Below are 18,579 nucleotides of genomic sequence, written 5' to 3' on the forward strand. Positions count from 1 at the left end.
TAAATTGATACCATTTATCTACTAAAGGTGTATCTTGATCTTGATTTATTCTGCGTGTAGTTTGTTCTATGTATTCTTCATCAGATCACATCCTTTAAACATCTGGGAGCATTTATTAAGAATTTAGGATACTAGTACATATTATCATCAAATCTTTTTCTGTATGCTGATCACTGGTGCTGCTCAGGTATACTGTAAATCTGTAGATAGTTAACCTGATAGTGAAAATACAGAGTGTAATAATTAACATTTAATTCATGGCATTGTTAACCAAGATCAAGATATTTAACCTGAGAACCGTCTAAACCATTTATGAACTCTCTTAACGTCTGATTAACTGAACTGTTGTTCAGCAGTAATTCTAATGTCAGAGGCAGCTTTGCGCTGGGAGCTTAGACCCAACAGCTGTGGTGGAGCCGTTTTAACAGGCAGAACATCATCTGCATCCATGAAATGATTAATTGGGAGATTACAAAACCACCAGCAGCAGCTGTTTTACAAGCGTTTAACTTCCCTGGCAACCAAAACGGGGCTGGAAAAACATATTCCATGCTCGTTCTCGCTATTAATGGCATCAGCTGCATGACATGAAAGCAGAATATAAAACACATTTAAAATGGATGTTTATGGGATCCTTCTTCATAATTGTAATTATAAAATAAATATATGAAGGACCGGTTAATAAAAATGGGGTGTTAAGCAGTGTGGTTTATTGGCCGTTACAGTCTTTTATTTAGTTATTTATTTATTTATTTTCCAGGCATGACCATATTTATGCTGGCTCAGTAGATTGGTTAGCATATTAAATGAGATGAAGTTTGGCTAGCACAACTTTGGCGTTTATTACAGCCAAATGTTGAATTAGACAAAATGAAAACTTTACTTCCTACTTTTTCTTTCCTTAGTGCCTTCTTTCCTTTTTTCTTCCTCTGTCCTTCTTTCCTTTCTTTCATCTCCCCTTTCCCTTTCTTTCTTTGTTCTCTTGCCCATCTTTCCTTTTTCTTTCTTCCTCTTTTCATTTCTTCCTTGAATATTTCCTTTCATCTTTTCTTCTGTCCTTTCCTTGCATTCCTCCTTTCCTCTTTCCTTCGGTCTCCAACTTCACTCACTCCTTGCCTTTATATTGTTCTTCCCATCTTTTTCTGCCTCCTTTGATCCCACTTTCTTCTTCTTTTTATTTTCTTTTTTTCCCTCCTTCCCAACTTTCCCCTCCTTTTTCCTGTTCTTTTCCTTCTTTCTTCTTTTTCTTCCGTTCTTTTTCCTTTCCTGTTTTTCCTTCATCACTTGTATATTTCCTCACTCCTTTGTTTTTTCTTTCCACCGTTCCTTCTTCATTTTCTTCCCCTTTCCCTTTCTTTTCCTTCTTACCTCCTTTCAGCATTTTCCTTTTTCCTCCCTTCCTTTCATTCCTCCATCCATTCCTTCTAGCTTCTTTCTTCCCTTTTCTTCCTGTCTTCTTTTTCCTTCCCTCCTTTTCTTTTCCATATATTTTTATGTTTTTTTCCGTCTTTGTCCCTAACACACACGGTTGTATTTATATATTGACATGTGCATATTTTTTATCAGGGTGGCAAACACGACTCTCTGGTGCCTGGCTGAGTAAATGTGCTCTGAGGTGATTAGCTCCTTTATGAATAACACTCCTGTGTGACTGATTTCAGTGTTTCAGGTGGTTTAATAACGCAGGATCTCCTGTTAGCCGTCAGATTGATTCTTTGTGGCTTTCCTCTTGTGGCTGATTGAGGAAGGATCGTTGTGTTTGTGCCTGACAGACTCATAACTGCCGTTAGATCTTTGCAGTGTGAGCTGCTTTTCATGGATAACATTTAATGAATTCAGCGCTGTGCAGAAACAGCCTTAATTGCCCTTTTGTGAAAACTATTTGCAATCACTGTTCTTGGTTTAAATTAACCTTCTACCTCTCAGAAGGATGTTTGCTGTGAAGGAAACACAATTTAGTCCACAAAATCTTGACTAATGTTTGCATATTTGCAATTAAGGATGTTTTTTAATGGCTCATATCTACCTGGCACTATCTGAGCTGGCCTGCTGGTTAAACTCGCCCATCTGGCATCTCAGAATCTCATTATTATGCAGCTAATAAGCCCAAATTTCCAATCTACAAAAACCCTCTTTATTCTCTCTGTGGGAGGAAATCGTTCACTATGCTTGTGTCTGATAGTCTCTGGGTTCAAGGGAAATTTGTTCTCAGCGTCGCAGACTTTGATGATGTTTGCCTTCATCACAGGTTTCTTAGGCTTATTATCCACAGGACCGACTTCATCCAGCGTCTGAGGAGAAATCTAACCAGATCAATGAGACAGCTGCAGGATTATTTTCTCACGTCAGTTTCATTTTCTTTTGCTTCAGCAGTGGTTTGTGGTTAGATTGAAGTCACTTTAATATGAAGTCATTAAATGTGCAGTTTTTCATGCGATGTGTGTTTGAAACATACTAAATGATTAAAATTGTGGCTGTTTAATTAAATATCAAGTTTTATACTAGAAATTTTCGGTTAAAAAAAATCTCCTTTTATCACCAGTCTCTTCAAATAAAGGGAAAGGGAACTAGTGCCATAAACTAAATACTAAATGATCCAAAATCAACAAAGCCTAACATAAAATGGGAAAAGCAAGAAAAAGAATAAGCAACAACAAGGGAATCAAGCAGGAAAACCAAGAGGAAACGGGCAAGAACAATGGAAAATATGGAGGAAACACAAGGAATAAGAAGGAGCTAAACAATAGAAACAAAAGAAGAAAAGCAAAATAAAACACAGAAGAAACACAGAAGGAAAACATGGAGGTCAAGCAAGTAAAATAAGAAGCAAAAGAAAGTAAAACCAAGGAGGAAGACACAGAGGAAAGGGAAGATTTGGAGGCAAAGCAAGGGAAAAAGAGGAAACAAACAGAAAACATGGAGGAAAAGAAAGATCTGTTTTCTGATAATCATTTCCTTCATATACAATATGAAAATGTAAGTCATATATAAGCTCCTCCATTGATGTTCATATCACACCACAAACAGCTCCTGAAAGTGAAATCAGCTGCATAATCAAACAAGTGAATAAGCTCATTCGTTAACTTTTACCCTCATCAAGCAGATCTGAATAATTTCACTCCATGCTCATCTTCTCCTTCATTAGCACTCTTCAGTTGGGTAATTGTATAGATTTGACATAAGCTTTAAATCAGTAAGCAATCAGGACCGTCGTCACCGGTGAGATCCAGTCATCAATCAGGTGTTTATCAACAAATACTGGTGAAAGACTTCACTTCTCTCGATTATTCAGCTCTTGTCTTTGAGCTGTTTCCAGTCATGGAAATGAAGGGCGCCGGCGATGTGGCGATGCCCTCTATTTGAGAAAATCCCCCCCACCCCCCGAGTTATGGGAGAAATTTTGTGTTTATAAGCTGCTCGCTGAGCATCCGTGTGCAGGTTTATGCAGCTTCTGGGATTTCTAAAAGAGTCAAATCAGTTGCAAAAGTTTTAAAATGAGTTTCAGAGTTTCTCCCCGTGCTGAATATTCATCTGATTATCAGGCGGACTCAGGTGTGACCCAGTCCTGATACTCTCACTGATTCACTGGGATGTTGTAGTGGTTTGTTTCGCTCTGAAATTGCATCTAAAATCTAAAACAGCATTTATAACACCCATGAGACTATTGTAAAAGATTTGTTTTTAATAATTAACTAATTATTAGGCCTTCCCTCCCCTTCCGCCAAGAATTGTTGGCAATTGTTTGATAACAGAGTTACTGCTAAAGTTACGGGCTACAGCATGGCGTCGCCTATTGGATTTTGAAGCCAGAAGTGACCATATTAGCAGATAGATTAGTAAACTGCGTTTTTCAGCTGTGGGTTGCAGCTGTCTAACTGTTATGAAGCCTCTTGGTGTAGCTAATCAGTAAACTTGGGATCATTCAGTTATCTGATGAACTGTAAAATTTTGTAAAACCTTTCCGGTTTTACTGAATAAAAGAGTAATTAGCAATATTTTTAAAAAGGCCACAAACAAATCAATAAATTCAAGCCAATTCAGTTCAATTGTATTTATATAGAGCCAAATCAGAACTATAGATGACTCAAGGTGCTTTATATTGTAAGTTTAAGACCCTACAATGATACAGAGAAAACGCCAACAATCAGATGACTCCGTATGAGCAAGCACTTGGTGACAGCGAGGAGGAAAAACTCTCTTTTAACAGGAAGAAACCTCCTGCAGAACCAGACTCAGGGAGGGGCAGCCATCTCCTGGAACCGATAAATCAATAAACAAATTATTCTCCTGAAGACTAATGCAGCCAAGAGTCTTTTTACAGGCGCCCCCTGCTGGTCAGTTAAAAAAAAATTCAGGTTTACAACATGTCTTGATGCAGGCTCAATCATGCAGGTAAGGAAATCTCAAAAAGCTAATTCTCTTCACCTTATTCACCTTATTCAATGGGGCTAGTTTAATGACACACTCCCAAAGGGATTTGTGTGTCCTCCCATGGAGCTTTCACTTGTTAGGCGAGTGTGTAAACCACAGTATTTCCTGTATGAGCTACACAGAAAAACCCATCCGAGGTCTGAAAGGGGAAGATTTTCCATGTAAATGAGGCAGCGGTCGGTCTGATTTCTTTCTCTTTTTTTAGCTCTTATTAAAAGTGTAAATCATACTTACGCCAGGCAGAGACTCGGCTCGCCCCCTTTTCTCCTGCTGTGAGATGCACAGAGGAACTGGGAAGCTCAATCAAACACACTCCAATTACAACAAAAAGACAGACAATTAATTGTTCCAATAATCTCCTTTAATTGCCTGCTAATTAGCAGGCAGTTATATTTTGCCTGGCAGAGAGACAGTGAGAGTGTGTGTGGGTGTTTAATGTCAACAAGTTCGGGAACATCACTGATGAGTGCATCAGCTGAGATTGGAGTTTTTGAGGAAGGTGCATTCAGCGTGAAGAGAGTGACATTAAAACAATAAAGATTTATCAATGACATGAAGGAAGGCTCATGCAATCACATATTCAGCTGCATCCTAACTCCTCTGCAGAGACATTACTGATCTGTTCTGACTCAGGGGCATATTGCCAGGTGAACGTCTCGGCTGTGATCAGCGAGCCGATGTGATAGGTAGATCTATAGGGGGAAAAAACACCTTTAAAGAAAGAGAGATATGGCCACTTCATGATCTGCTGCCAGGATTCGATGATGCATCCAATCCGTAACCTGCTGCATCGTTACATTTTTAATGCAACATATTGGAAATATGAACTTTGCAGGTTTTAAAGTACAAAAAAAATTTGCCTCGATGTATCATCCCTCCAGGTTTTACTGAAATTGAATCAGTGGAGTGTGTGATATCTATAGTGCCTTCATTTGAACAGTTAGGATCATTTATAAGGCTGGTGGGATAAAGGATGGCAGGTCTTCATCAATTTAAGTGTAGGAAAGTGGCATTTTTTTAAAGCTATGATGTCCCACTGTTAGTGGAGCAGGACTGGAAGGACCCACTGGAGACGCATATTATGAGAAATGTGTGCACTTATCCCAGTTAGAGCTGAAACAGTCAATCCTCAGCAGTATTGGTAATATTCAGTCAAAAAAAAACAACCCCCAAACCTGCTAGGTTTGGTTATAAAGTGCCAAAAGAAACAAGCAATTAAAAGCCAGACTGACAATCCTAGAGATTTGAACCTGAGGCTTTGGGAGCCCCACAGGGTTCGTGGCCCCGGGCAGTTCCTGGCAGGAGAACCGGCACTGCAAGTCTCCAACATGAACACACTTGGAGTGCATCCACATCCAGCTGCTTAGATTTATAAATGTGTATGGTTTTATGTGCTTTAACCGTTAGTCCTGAATGAAATTGCATTTTTCATCCAAAACAAATGTCAGATTGGTGGAAATCATCAGTTTATGGCTGGGATGGGCAACATTTTTCCTCTGAGTTTCAGACTGACTTATAAAAGGAAGGGGTCTCACACTGAACAGAAAAATAACACAAAGTGCTGAAAAATGTAAAAATCCATGACTGCTGACAGACACGACTCCCTGCTTTACAATAAGCCTGGATCCTTGTTTCATCTCTAGTTCTAGTCTCAGACCTGACATACAACCGTGGACTTTTTAAGCATCAGGTAACTGCTGTCTTTAACCGTATCTGTCAAAGTCAAGTTAAATTCTTTATCAACGCTGTGAAATCACACTGTCTTCCAGCAAAAGAAGAAATAGGAGAAGCTAAATAAATGAAACTGAATTGGAGAATTGTTGTTTATTCAACTGTTTCATTGTGAAAGTACACAGTGGCGTCTCTGATCTTCTCTGTGCTGCCTACAGTTAGTTAGATGTTGTTCTTTTTGAGACAACACAGGGAGGTGGGTGCTGCAAATATGAGTTTTTCAGTTTTCCATTAGAAAGTTGTTTTAATATCTGAAAATAAAAACATGTCAGGATTCAACATTAGATCAGATCTTCAGCCTTTAATGACAGTTCCTCCCCTCTGCAGACTTTTGAAATGCCAGAGCTCAAAAATGCATCATCCTCCCACACTAGGAGGATCTGGAGATTTGCAGCACACAAGACTTCATTTTTTGCAGTAGACTGTCATCAATTATAACTCTCCTTTTTTGTTCACTGACATTTGAAAATCATCTTCAAAAAATATTCAACCTGAAAATCTCTGATTATCTTGCAAACCTGACAAAGTATTTCCTTTCTTGTGCTTTTGTCATTCATTTTAATCTTCTGATCATCTGCTTATTGCTAGTGCTCCTATTGATGGTCTAGCTGGATTTAGCAAGAACTTTGGTTTGTTTCTGGACTTGAACTCAATAAAAAGTCAAAACCAGAGATCACACGCAGGGCTCAAACCCAGAGACCACAGGGACCAACCTTAGAGACCAAGCCTATAGACTGCAGGGACCAAACGCATGGCTCAAAACCAAAGACTAAACCCAGAAATCACAGGGACCAAATTCAGAGAGTAAATCTGCGGAACAAAACTAGCCCAAACCCTCAGGGACTGAGAGTTGAAACATAGATCATTGGTAAACCCTCACTTTTGACTTCAGCTTTCTAGTACAACACCTGCAGTTACTGTTATGACCTCATCAACCCATTAATCAATTGGATGCTCCTTCGGTTCTCAAGGTCCAGCTTCAACTAGATTAATCCACCATTTTTTTAACATAATACCATAAAATCAGACTTGAATTCTCTTTCTGCCTCCCTTCACACTTGACTGCAAACCCTTTTCTCAGTGCGCTCTGAAGGTGAAGATGACAGTGTTGTCACTTATTAAATAAATTGCTTTGGCCAGCTGACCAAATTGTTTTTGGAATCTGGAGAAGGTCATAAAGAGAATATATTTCCAGATATTTTTAATAAAAAGACACTTTAAATTACCCGAGAGGGTCTAATTATCTACCAAAGTGTCAAGGAGAAATGACTCAGAGCAACATGAATCTCTAAAGTTGTTTTTATCTGTGTCCGTCACCTCTGCCTGCTCATTTATTTTTGTATTCCAGCAGTGTTCCTTTCTTCTGACTTGTCTTCATCTCACTTTCTTCCTCTTTGTACTTTCACTCAGATGAACCCTCTGTCTTTACTGTCTTCACAAACCTTGATTTGAATTCCTCTTTGAAAGTGATCAGAACTAGAGTTATTACCGGTGACATCTCTTGGTATTGATTCAGACTGGTCACGGTACAGCTGGCCTTAATGAACAATACCATACATGTGAGTGTTTTCTCTCTTTTGCCTCCTTTTATCTTAAAGCATTAAAAGAATTTAACTTGGGGGCTGATGCTGTCTGTAGCTTGTTTTCTTCAAACTTGATGATTGTTCTGAGAGGAATCCCTGCAGACCACAAAGTGTTTGGCTGACGACAAACATGATGCAGAGTGCTGCTTTCCACTCAGATTTCTTCATCACCTCTTGTTTGCGTTGTTTAAAAGCCTGCCCACAAACAAACCTGTTTTTTATGAGACCAGTGACCCTGCTAGGCAACAGCATGCGTGGCTCTGGGGTTGATCCTTCCTAACAGAGAGCAAACTCCAAGTCACATCAGCAGGCAGGTGGACCAGCCTCAGGTCCTGCAGCGAAGCTGTGTTTGTACATGGCGAGACCCGACATGAAGCTGCAGGGCGTCGTGAAAAATTAGTGTCTGTGTCTGGAAAATAAGACACATGCATCTGATGGGGTCAGCAAAAACAGACAGCAAACTGTTTATTAAAGGCGGACATCTGGATTCTGTATTTTGAAGCCTTAACGTTTTTGTAGAAGGTAGAAGTGACCATATTTGGATATATTTGATTAGCAAGCTGCATTTTTTAAAACACAGGATAAAATCGCCAACAGCAGCCACAACCGAAAAGTTCAGTTCAGTCATTCAGCTTAGCAGGGATCTGACCACAGCTCCCTGTCAGTTATTTTTTAAAAACTCTGTAACAGCTGTAAGAAGGACAAAGAGAAACACATCCAAAGAAGGTAAAGTTTCATTCCAGGTTGAAGGTAAATATATATATGTGGACATTTTATGTCTACGAATGAGCCTCGTAGAGCATCAGTTATAGGTACTTCAGTGTTAGCATGCACCCATGTTCTTGACAGACGATCACTGCTTAACGACCTGATAAACATGGTGGTCATGGCCTCAAAACTAGTCAATGACCAACCACCGGTTGCAAGGGAAAAGTGAATACTCCTGGAGCTGCTGTGAGAGGTTGATGGCTAAATGATCCCCTGGTCAGCATCTGTCACTAGGGAAAAATGTGCATTCCCCTAGCTTTGGTCGCTAGCATATTACTGCGGTCATAGTTTGAATGGAAGTAACAAACTCTGTCCAGCTGTTCTCTGCGCTGTAGTGAAACTGAAGTGTGTGCCCCAACCGAAAAATGCAACACAAACATTTCCAGTTTGTGTTGATTATTTTGTTCTGTTAATTGTGTTAATTATTAAAATATGGGCATGTTTTTCAGAAGTTCATTATAGATGTTAAAACATAAACATGATTTGAAAGGGGCTGACCCACCCATCGGGGCCTCCCTAAGCTGGTTGCAATAACCAATTTGGTCATTTTGAAATTAAAATGTACTTTTCTGAGTTCAAAATGCAATTTTAGTTACTGTTGTTTAAAAAAAAGTAAAGTTTTAGTGAAGTAAAATGTCTTTTCATACTACTTTTAGTTTGTCGATTTGGTCCATTAAACCTTGGCGTCTGTAAGACTGACATTGCCATACATTGAGGCTAGGCTATAAAAACAACAAACAACATATATTCACTTTCACTTTTTTGGCTTGTAAATGTGACAGATAAGTTAATGCAGCTTTTTTTTAAAAAACAAAACAAAACACGACACATGCTTCAGGCGCTCATGTTTTTAGTCTAAGATAAGATGGGATATAAAACAGAGGAACTTCAGCCCAAAAGGCCCATTAAAATGCATTTCAGGCTGCCAGAATTCCCAAATTTCTGTCAGGTTTTCTGAGGCAATGCCCTTGATGTCTTTATTTTGAACTATTGACATCTCTTTATAAAGTCTCTAACATCACTGGCAAACCTTAAGACAGGCTGCAAGGGATCAAAGCTCACTGACACTTGAGATTAGCATTAAACTGAACCTGAACCTTTATAAACAAACACTAATGAGTGCACTTAGTCTGCATGTGAGAAACACAGACTGATTTTTCAGTTTTTTTATTCTCCCTTTTCATCTCTTAATAATATCAGGATGGATGATTCCTCCACCCAGCGTCTTTGGACATGGTGTTATACATGAATGTGTTTATGTTTGTGCTCCTCAGCAGGAAGCATTTGTCTCACATCAGATAATTTTGTGAATGCAGAAAGGCTGTTTGGTTGAAGCTTAATCCCCATTAAAAACACTGTAGGGAGACGGATAAACAGCAGAAGAGAGACCGAGGGTGTGTTTGTCCTTTCAGAGAGTTCAGGGCATGACTCAGACATGAATGATGAAGTGTGAGTAATTGCAGTGGTATATTCAGATATTTCACTTAAATGTGCTCTCTGTATATTTTTACATTTATTAAATGTCATTGTATTGCTGCCATGTGAATGGATTGTAACTTAAAACAGGAAACCTCCCATTAGGTCTGTGGATTGATTTGTGCATGTTACGTCCCCCCCACCATGGTGGTGGCAAAGGCAGGAAGGAGACAGCAACACCGGACAACCACAATCAATGGAGGAGGATGACAACAGGACAGTTAAGAATTAGGCAGGATTTAGTGGAATCTATAAGAAAAAAGGTGGGGGAGGAGGACTGGGCGGTTGAACCAAATCAAAGAAAGTAATAAAACAAAAAGAGGTCGAGAGCTCCCAGGGCCTAACTAAAACAAAAATGCAAAACAAAAGGCCTACCTAGCTGCTCGACAAAAGGTCAGTGAAAACATACAAAAGTGGCATCAACCACATACCCTAGTGTGTCTAACAGTTTAACACCTGCAATCAGTGTATAGGGTACCCCAGCTTACCTGCCCAGCCTCCCACCACACATAATATAAAGACACCTGTTCGCAAATGTTTGTCATAGGAGAAGCCAGCAACCACCAGCTGGCCAGGGAGCTGCTCATTTGTAGTGATCCTTGGCGTGTGATTGGCCAACTGGGCCCAGACCAGCCAATAGACACATGCCAATCAACTTCGAACTGGCCAATAGGTGGAGGCTTGACACCTGAAAGATAAATAGAACACAAAAGCAAAGCCACATCTCTTGGCACGTAACAGTGCATGAAAATGTAGGTTGATCCATTAAGATCCAAATGATGTGAAGCTTATAGCTTTAGAAATAGAGTCAAATAATTCTGTGTTAATGTAAACAACCAGCTCGCAAGATAAAGACAAACTAACACTGGTTCAGATAATATTTTACTACCGACAAGGTTGGTGAACAAATTTGCGACTGTCATCATCCTGAACAATCTGATTGTTAAGTGATGACGTGACGAATCCTACTTCCGGGCCTAAAGTAGTCTGCGTTTAATATGGCTTTTGTGCTGTTAACATGTTTAATGTTATGTATTTTCTTCTATTTAATCTCAAAAAGCTCCTAAAACAGTCAGTGATCCCTGTTGACCTCCCTCGGCTTTTATTACCGCTAATTTATTTAAGCTCAGTTTTTAAAACCTGGGTTTTTAAAACCGAAGGAGCTGGGCTGTAGGATGTAACTACAGCCCAGCCCATGCAGCAGTATATGAATGACTAACCTCGTATTGTGGATGGATTATCTCAGTTGTTCTTCTGAAGTTTGGTCCTTTTACAGCATCCTGCCATGCGATTACATTTGTTCCTGACCACCGAGAACACTCACGTTAACTTTTATCGAGTGGGAAAAAAGTTAGCTTGTTTATATTATGCTAACATAGCTGTGTCGCTAGCAGTCACGTAGCACATCATTATATACCAGCTAGCCCAACTTCAGTAACCCTACAAACGTCACTGCTGTTTAGTTTTCTGTCTTCATTTATGCTGGAAGTAGAGCTGGGCGATAGAACGATAACGATATGTATCGCGATATAACTTTTACTCGATAGAGAAATTAAGCTATCGCGATAGACCTCGCCGCTCTTGTCCTCAAAAAAAAAAAAAAAAAAAAAAAAGGTCAGCCAATCCAAATTAAGTAGCGCAGAGCCGAACCAATCACAGCCGCAGTGTCACGTCGCGTGACTTGTTACGTACAGCACAAGTGCCAAGCCGCACGTGTGTTTGTTTGGGAAGCAGCCAGCGGGTAATGGAGCCAGCGCGTAATGGAGGAAATGAGTGTGCCGACTAGAAAAATCAACCGAGCGTGACCGAAGAGAAAACAGATGATGGTTCCAACGCCGGAGAGATTGTCGAATGGAAGAGCCATAGAAGTTCCGTAGTGTGAAGGTATTTCGGCTATTTCAAGTCTGACAAAAAACAGAGTAGCGTGCACTGTAAACTGTGCCGAAAGCAAGTCTGGAAATACAATAAACCGGTGCATGCGTCACACTGTGCGCCACGTTATTGTTTCGGTGAAATGAATTTCTACAATACTGTTACTGTTAATTCTACTCTCTGCAGTGTTTAAATGCTTACATATACACACAGTTACTGTCCGTCCACACATACGACTCTGTTCTGCTTCTATGCCCCAGCTTTGTTTACTTTTTCCCACCGAGGCTTCTAGACTTCTGATTGGCCAATATTTCTGCACGGTTAGGAATCTAGCGCCACCTGCTGCTTTGGCATGTTCATAGCAGCGTTTTCCTTCATTTCTGCCTTTATGTGTGGACGGGATTATTTTTTAAAACGAAAACAGAAAATCTCCGTTTTCACAAATACCTGTGTACGTGTGGACGTAGCCTCAGTCTCTGACTGGAAGCGCTAATTCGTCATTCGGCTTTTGTCAGACTAAAGTAACTGTTAAAACTGTTTGAAAAGCTAAGCTATACAACAAGGAGAGATTGAGAATTTCCTTTTAGTTCTCAGTTTATTTGATATTGACAAAAGTTAGTCAGTTTTGTCTGTTCTTCTGTAAAACAAACTAAGATTTATTTTTAGAATTAATATTTTGTTTCTAAGTGGAATTGACAATTTAGTCTGTTTCGTTTGTTCTATTTTGAAACTTAAACGCTTTAGTGGCTGCCTTTTGTGTAGTTTGCAATATTTGCCTTTATTTATCTGAAAAAGTCTCATGTTCCTTAAGTACATCTACCCTGTTGAACTTGTTATGGGAAATAAATATTTAAATCAAAACAAGCTGCTGATTATTTCACATTTTACTTGTGAGCAACGGCACATTTAAATCTTACAAATATAGTTATTTGGCTTATATCGTGATAGATATCGTTATCGCCTGAAATGAAAAAAACATATCGTGATATGAAAAAAATCTCATATCGCCCAGCTCTAGCTGGAAGTGATAGCAGAGCTGTACGTTTTGATTTGTTTCCAAAACCCCGCAGTCAGGACATGCTATATTGTATTTAGATAGAAGCTAGCGAGCTAACTCCCTGCTAACTTCTAACTCCGTTAAATGTCATAAATTCCGTTTTCATGGATGCCTAGATGTTAAACTCAATTGTTACACCTGGTAGAGCAGAATGCTGATCATTTTATTAAAGATGAAAGACTTTAGACAGTTTTTCAACTCTCAGTAATGCCATAGCGATCATTTGATATATGGACCTGCAGCGGAGTTTAGGTCCAGACACGGCTAGTGACGTCAGACTGAATAGGTGTCACCGCTCAGACCTCCACATCAGCGCTGGTGTAGCGGGAGAAAAAGTCAAAACTGGAATCAGTTGGTTTTTTTTTTTTTTTTTTGTTTGCTCATTTTTTATTATATATAATATGAAATATTTAAGTTTATTGTATTTGCTGTAAAAAAGTTTGCATAATAAATAATATAATTTGTAGTGTCAAGCAATTTTTTTATAGATTTCTAAACTTAAATAAATATATAAAAATAAATTGTTTAACCAATCTACATAACGAATAATTAAAGTTGTCCTCTAAAATAAATTGACACAAATGCACTAATATGTATAATTCAATTTTAATTATTAATGTAACTGCAATGCATAGATAAAACATCAGCTAAATTTTCTCAGTTTTGATTGGTGTTACGCTGTGAATAAATTATGAATTTATGAGAATTTATTTACCATTTACCAGCTCTTTTGGAATTGGGATTGCATTTCAAGTAGAGCAGGGCGATATGACCAAAAATATTTATCACGATATACATTTGAAAATTTGCGATAACGATATAACTGACGATATAATTGACACTAGACAAAATACTTTACAATTCCACAACTTTATTAGTGCAAAAAAAACAAACAAACAAACAAACCCATCAATGTATTTTCACTTAAACAAGCAGCTGTTTTTTTTAAATGTGCATTAAAGCTATATAAAAATTTAACAGTGCAAATGCAAATTCCTTGCTGACAGTGGCATTTCCAGTGGAAACTGGCTGACATATCCTCAGCATAACCATGTATAATATCCACAAAACTTAAAAAGAGGTTATACACACACAATACGGTAATATTATGTTGAAGCACAGTACGTATCACTCTGCGAGGCTCCTGCCTACGATAGCCGTAATGCTCCGACAACCCATCAAGCCGTGCGGCTTCGTAGCTTAGCAAAGTCGTACTAAAACATTTGACAGATTTTCGCGCGCCGTGTACATAAAATTGTTTCGAGGTCAGTAAACACAACCAGAATTCACACATAAGGCACACAGGATTATAAAGGGCACTGTTGATTTTCAGAAAAATCAAAGGATTGATTTTAAGTGTGCCATATTTTCGAAAAACACGGTAATAACGATGGCCCGCTAGCATGCTCTACCAAAAATAGTGCTTTGTTGTGTATCTGACGGACGAAAGCTAAACCAGTTCCACACCACTGAAGTTGCAGCATTTTTACAAACCAATTCTGGTTCATCCGTTTCATTCAACGATCCGCTTTCGCCCTTCTCATTCCCCGTCGCCGGCACGCTTTTTCCTCCATGTGCGTATAAAAACAAAGGCACTGCACGTGCGCTTTCCCCCCATATTCTATTGCGATATTTCATTTTCTTATCATTATCAACATTATACCGGTATTACATTTCAAGGGTAAAGTTGAAATACTTTTTTGGGAATAAAGGTGAAAAACTGTTATGAATAAAGTAAAATATCAAGAACATAGCTTTTTAAAGAATAAAGGTGGTGTTTTAGCTCGTCACCCTTCCTTTGAGTAAGTTTGATTAAACATATTTTCTTTTTAACAAACATGTAGCATATTAAATGTTGTCTTGTTTCCTGTCTTTTTAAAATTATTATATGATATTGACAGACACGAGAGTTTTAAAAAAGTCATCACTTCTCTTATATTTATTCTTTTTGTGTTTTTCTTTAGTTCTCATTGTTGGATCCTTGATGGTATGCTGGCTTCCCAACCAGATTCGCCGTCTTATGATGGCCGCTATGCCCAAATCCAACTGGACCATTACCTACTTCCGGAGCTACGTCATCCTCCACCCCGTGGCCGACACCTTCTTCTACCTCAGCTCTGTCCTCAACCCTTTCCTCTACAACCTGTCCTCGCGGCAGTTCAGGGACGTATTCATGCAGGTTCTGCGGTGTCACCTTACCATCGTGCATAAAAATCAGTCCACCGTGCAGTTCAGGGCTGCCCCCATGCAATCCCTTCAACGCCCCCTGCTGCTGAAGTCACTGCGTCGAAATAGGTCGAGTCGCACCACCGTCGCCAAAGAGGAAACACCTTCATCCTTTACGACAATTCAGTCGCAAGATGACTCGGGACTGGGCACGGATACTCAGACGTCCATCATAGGGACTGAAGAGCAAATCTTGGAGCTCAAGAATAGAAATGTACCATCAGAGTCGGAAATATAGCCTGTTGTGCGAGTCAGTGGGAGAAACTGCTTTATCCATGGATGCAGTAACAAGTATTCAGTGAGCAGACACCCTGTGCTGTGTTTATTGAGTACACAAAAAACATAGCACAGGGTGTCTCGAAAGGACATTTACCTCCAGTGATAATGTTAAAATATAATATAGAATCTTAAATACCCCAGAGCTTCAGTTAAAATTAAAGGTACAGACTGGAGGGTTTAAGGACTGTAGTCTGTGTTCTGCATTCCAGAGAGGGGATTTTTTATCAATATTTTGGCCCACAGATGAAACTGAAAGTCACATTATGATCACCAACCTTCAAGAAGAGCAAATGCAGTAAAATAGCAATGGATTTTAACATTGATTAACCCTACTGTTAGCTATGGTAGGCCATGATGTCAGTGCAAGGTCACAATCAACTATTAATCTGAAATAGTATTTAGGGTACTTAGCTTTAGCACAGTAGCTGCAAGCTGCTTTGCAAACCACAACAAGCCTAGCTCTGCTTTTTAATCCCTTATATGGTTCAATTGATGTTGCATCTGGCGCTTAATGCTGCTGTATCCATGTCAGGCTTTCCTTTTATGTTCAAGAAGGGCGGGAGGTCCCAAATCAGGGAGTAGTCAAAGTTGGAATCTATAATAAAAATTAAAAATAGAAATCTAGTGGTTAGAATTAGTAACTTAGAAAAAGTGTTTTGATGCAATGATGTTGGGGTTCTAATGGGGTTAATATTAACTTGCCAACACCTCACAGTCTCTGGCTAATCTGGAATAGCTGGACTTTGGTGTAACACTTGATGGGCCCAGCTTTGAAGCCTGAAAAGCGAAGTCGACACAAAAACCTGCATTCTTTTCAATGGCCAGCAGGGGGCGACTATAATATTTTGCTGGCTTTATGACCTAGTTTTTGGTCATACTGAGTAAAACATTAAGTGCATTTTATAAATAATAAATAATAATCATTATTAGCGTCAGAAAAGAGGATAAAAGGATTTTACAAACCAAAGGGTGAAGTGCCCTGTGGTTCCGTCCGTAGTTTTTATACCAGAGGTGTAAGTTAATTAGTCAATCGATGTTTAAGATGAGTGAAAGGCCAGCAGCTGAATTAAATATAAAGCACTTACAGGTGAATTCTGCTGCAGTGTTGAATCAGAACATTTGTGTGACTTTTTTTTTAGAATTTTTTTTTTTTAAACTTGGTTGTACTAACTCTAGACTGTTTCTACATTTATATTTAATGGTGAACTCTAACAGTAGACTAACACTGAATGTGTTAGTCTACTAACCTCACTGATGCTTAGACCTGACGGGGAGTCGGTTTAGACCTGGAGTAGTTTGGCAAAATGCAGTAACTGAGTTCACGACCCAGCTCGATTACAGAGAGGGAGTTCACAATCTGAGTTAAGTTGGGAAATCTTTTGGTTTTTGTGCCGTAAACATGAGAAACTGTGAAACTTTAATTGTGCCGACTCAGGATTAAATCTGGCTCCTAATTATTTCATTTGTTTACTCTGTAATGTGTAGGTATGTACATATCTTAGATACATTTTTATATTGGAATAAATGTAACTATGCAACTAATCTTTGAACTTGAACAATTCAATTCATTGTGACAAATAAATTAACGTGACTTTAGACTAAAGTGTTCCTAACTGAACTAAGAAACCTTTACACGGTACTTTTAGCATCTTAAAACTGTCTTTTACACAAGAACATCATCCCAATACTGTTTCCTTTTTCAGTGTCAAAAACACAAATGTCCCAGTGCTATTACTCAGTTAAATAAATTATACTACCCAACTCACGTCTGTCAATCGGACTGATTTCATCATCACTTTGGGCATTAAGTCTCTGTCTCAGGGCTGGAGAAGAACCCACAGGAGCAGTTTTCCAGGTGTTGCTCCTTTTCTGGGGTCATCTCGTTGCCTCTCGAGTGCACCTGTTGTCACTTTGATTTGCACCAAAGCAGGTGAAATGAATTCAGAAATGTTCATTGACATATACAGCCTTTTCGCTTAAAGGTTAGATTCAGCTCACCACAGAAGAACATAAATACATATTTAAATTCTTATCATTTGCGTGTCTCAAATATGCAGAAGACACTGAATATTTCCATTTAACAAACTATAACATCATTCTGCTTTCTGTGTAGCATCTGGGTTACCTGCCACCATCACATGCTTCACCCAGGCGTCTGCAGAGGTATGCGTGCTGAAGTGTAAGCCTTCCTTGATCTGTATTCTTGTCTGTTCTCGTGCGCGCATCAGTCATCGTACTGCTCCATTACAGTCTAAATGGCTATTTTATCAAGGACATTTATGAAATTGGCTTGTGTGTATCCTAAAACTTATTTTCTAAATTTATCTAGTCATCTATGCAGCTACCTGCCGACTCCTGAGATGAATGTCCAGCCATGTCTGACTTTATCCCAAGGAGAACAGCCTCATCTTAGCTCTAATACCTCTGTGATGATTTTATATGCACTATAACAAAAACATTGATTAACTTAAAGTATATGTTTCTGTCTGTGTATCCCTGTATATACACAGTTGACAACATTTCAGTAAAGTCAGTGAGTAGAGTCAGTGTATTTAATTAATTTTTTTTATTGTTTAGCAGGCTTTTAACTGCATCTCACAGTCAACTGGATTAGATTTGGGATATTTTTTGGAGCAGCCTAGAAAGCTGAGCTGGTGCTGTCCTCCTTTTTTCCAAATCACTGTGACAGTAAGATAATTACCAACAAAAACAGCTTTTTATTTATAGTGATAAACACACTGCACCCTCTGAACTGTCACTCACAATTTTTCCACATTTTAGTGCCAACATTTTCCTGTAAACATTACAGAGCACAAAACACAGAGGCGTGGCCGAAACAGTGAGAACTACATAAACAAATTGGGTGAAGTGGTCCCTTCCTGAAACAAACACAACTGTTTCTGATATCGTTAGGCAGCGAGGCAGACACAGAGAGGAGGCAATGGCACAAAAATGCAAATTTCAACGAGGAATTGAGGTTTCAGGATAGACTAAATAGGTCCGAAAAGGGCAGAACGTGCCTCAAAGCGGCATTATTTTTAATGGCTGACTGGAAAAAGAAGTCACACTGTATTGAAGTGTATGAAAAATGGCCCTCTGTTCCCCTGATCTATGACAGGGGTCAGCAATATTTATTATCAAAAGGGAGCTGAGCCA

The 18,579-nt window shown here is 39.1% G+C and overlaps 1 protein-coding gene across 1 annotated transcript in view; it reads left to right on the forward strand.

Moving 5' to 3' along the window:
* The window catches only part of gpr39 (G protein-coupled receptor 39), a 39,453-nt gene extending 22,265 nt beyond the window's left edge, over positions 1–17,188 (forward strand). Inside the window, exon 2 of the mRNA XM_082508610.1 lies at positions 14,883–17,188. Coding sequence (XP_082364736.1) covers positions 14,883–15,382 — 500 coding nt within the window. The 3' untranslated portion in view covers positions 15,383–17,188. The remainder of the gene's footprint in view (positions 1–14,882) is intronic.
* The last annotated feature ends 1,391 nt before the right edge of the window (positions 17,189–18,579 follow it).

The sequence above is a fragment of the Aulonocara stuartgranti genome, assembly GCF_965226115.1.
Source record: "Aulonocara stuartgranti genome assembly, chromosome: 16".
Taxonomy (NCBI): domain Eukaryota; kingdom Metazoa; phylum Chordata; class Actinopteri; order Cichliformes; family Cichlidae; genus Aulonocara; species Aulonocara stuartgranti.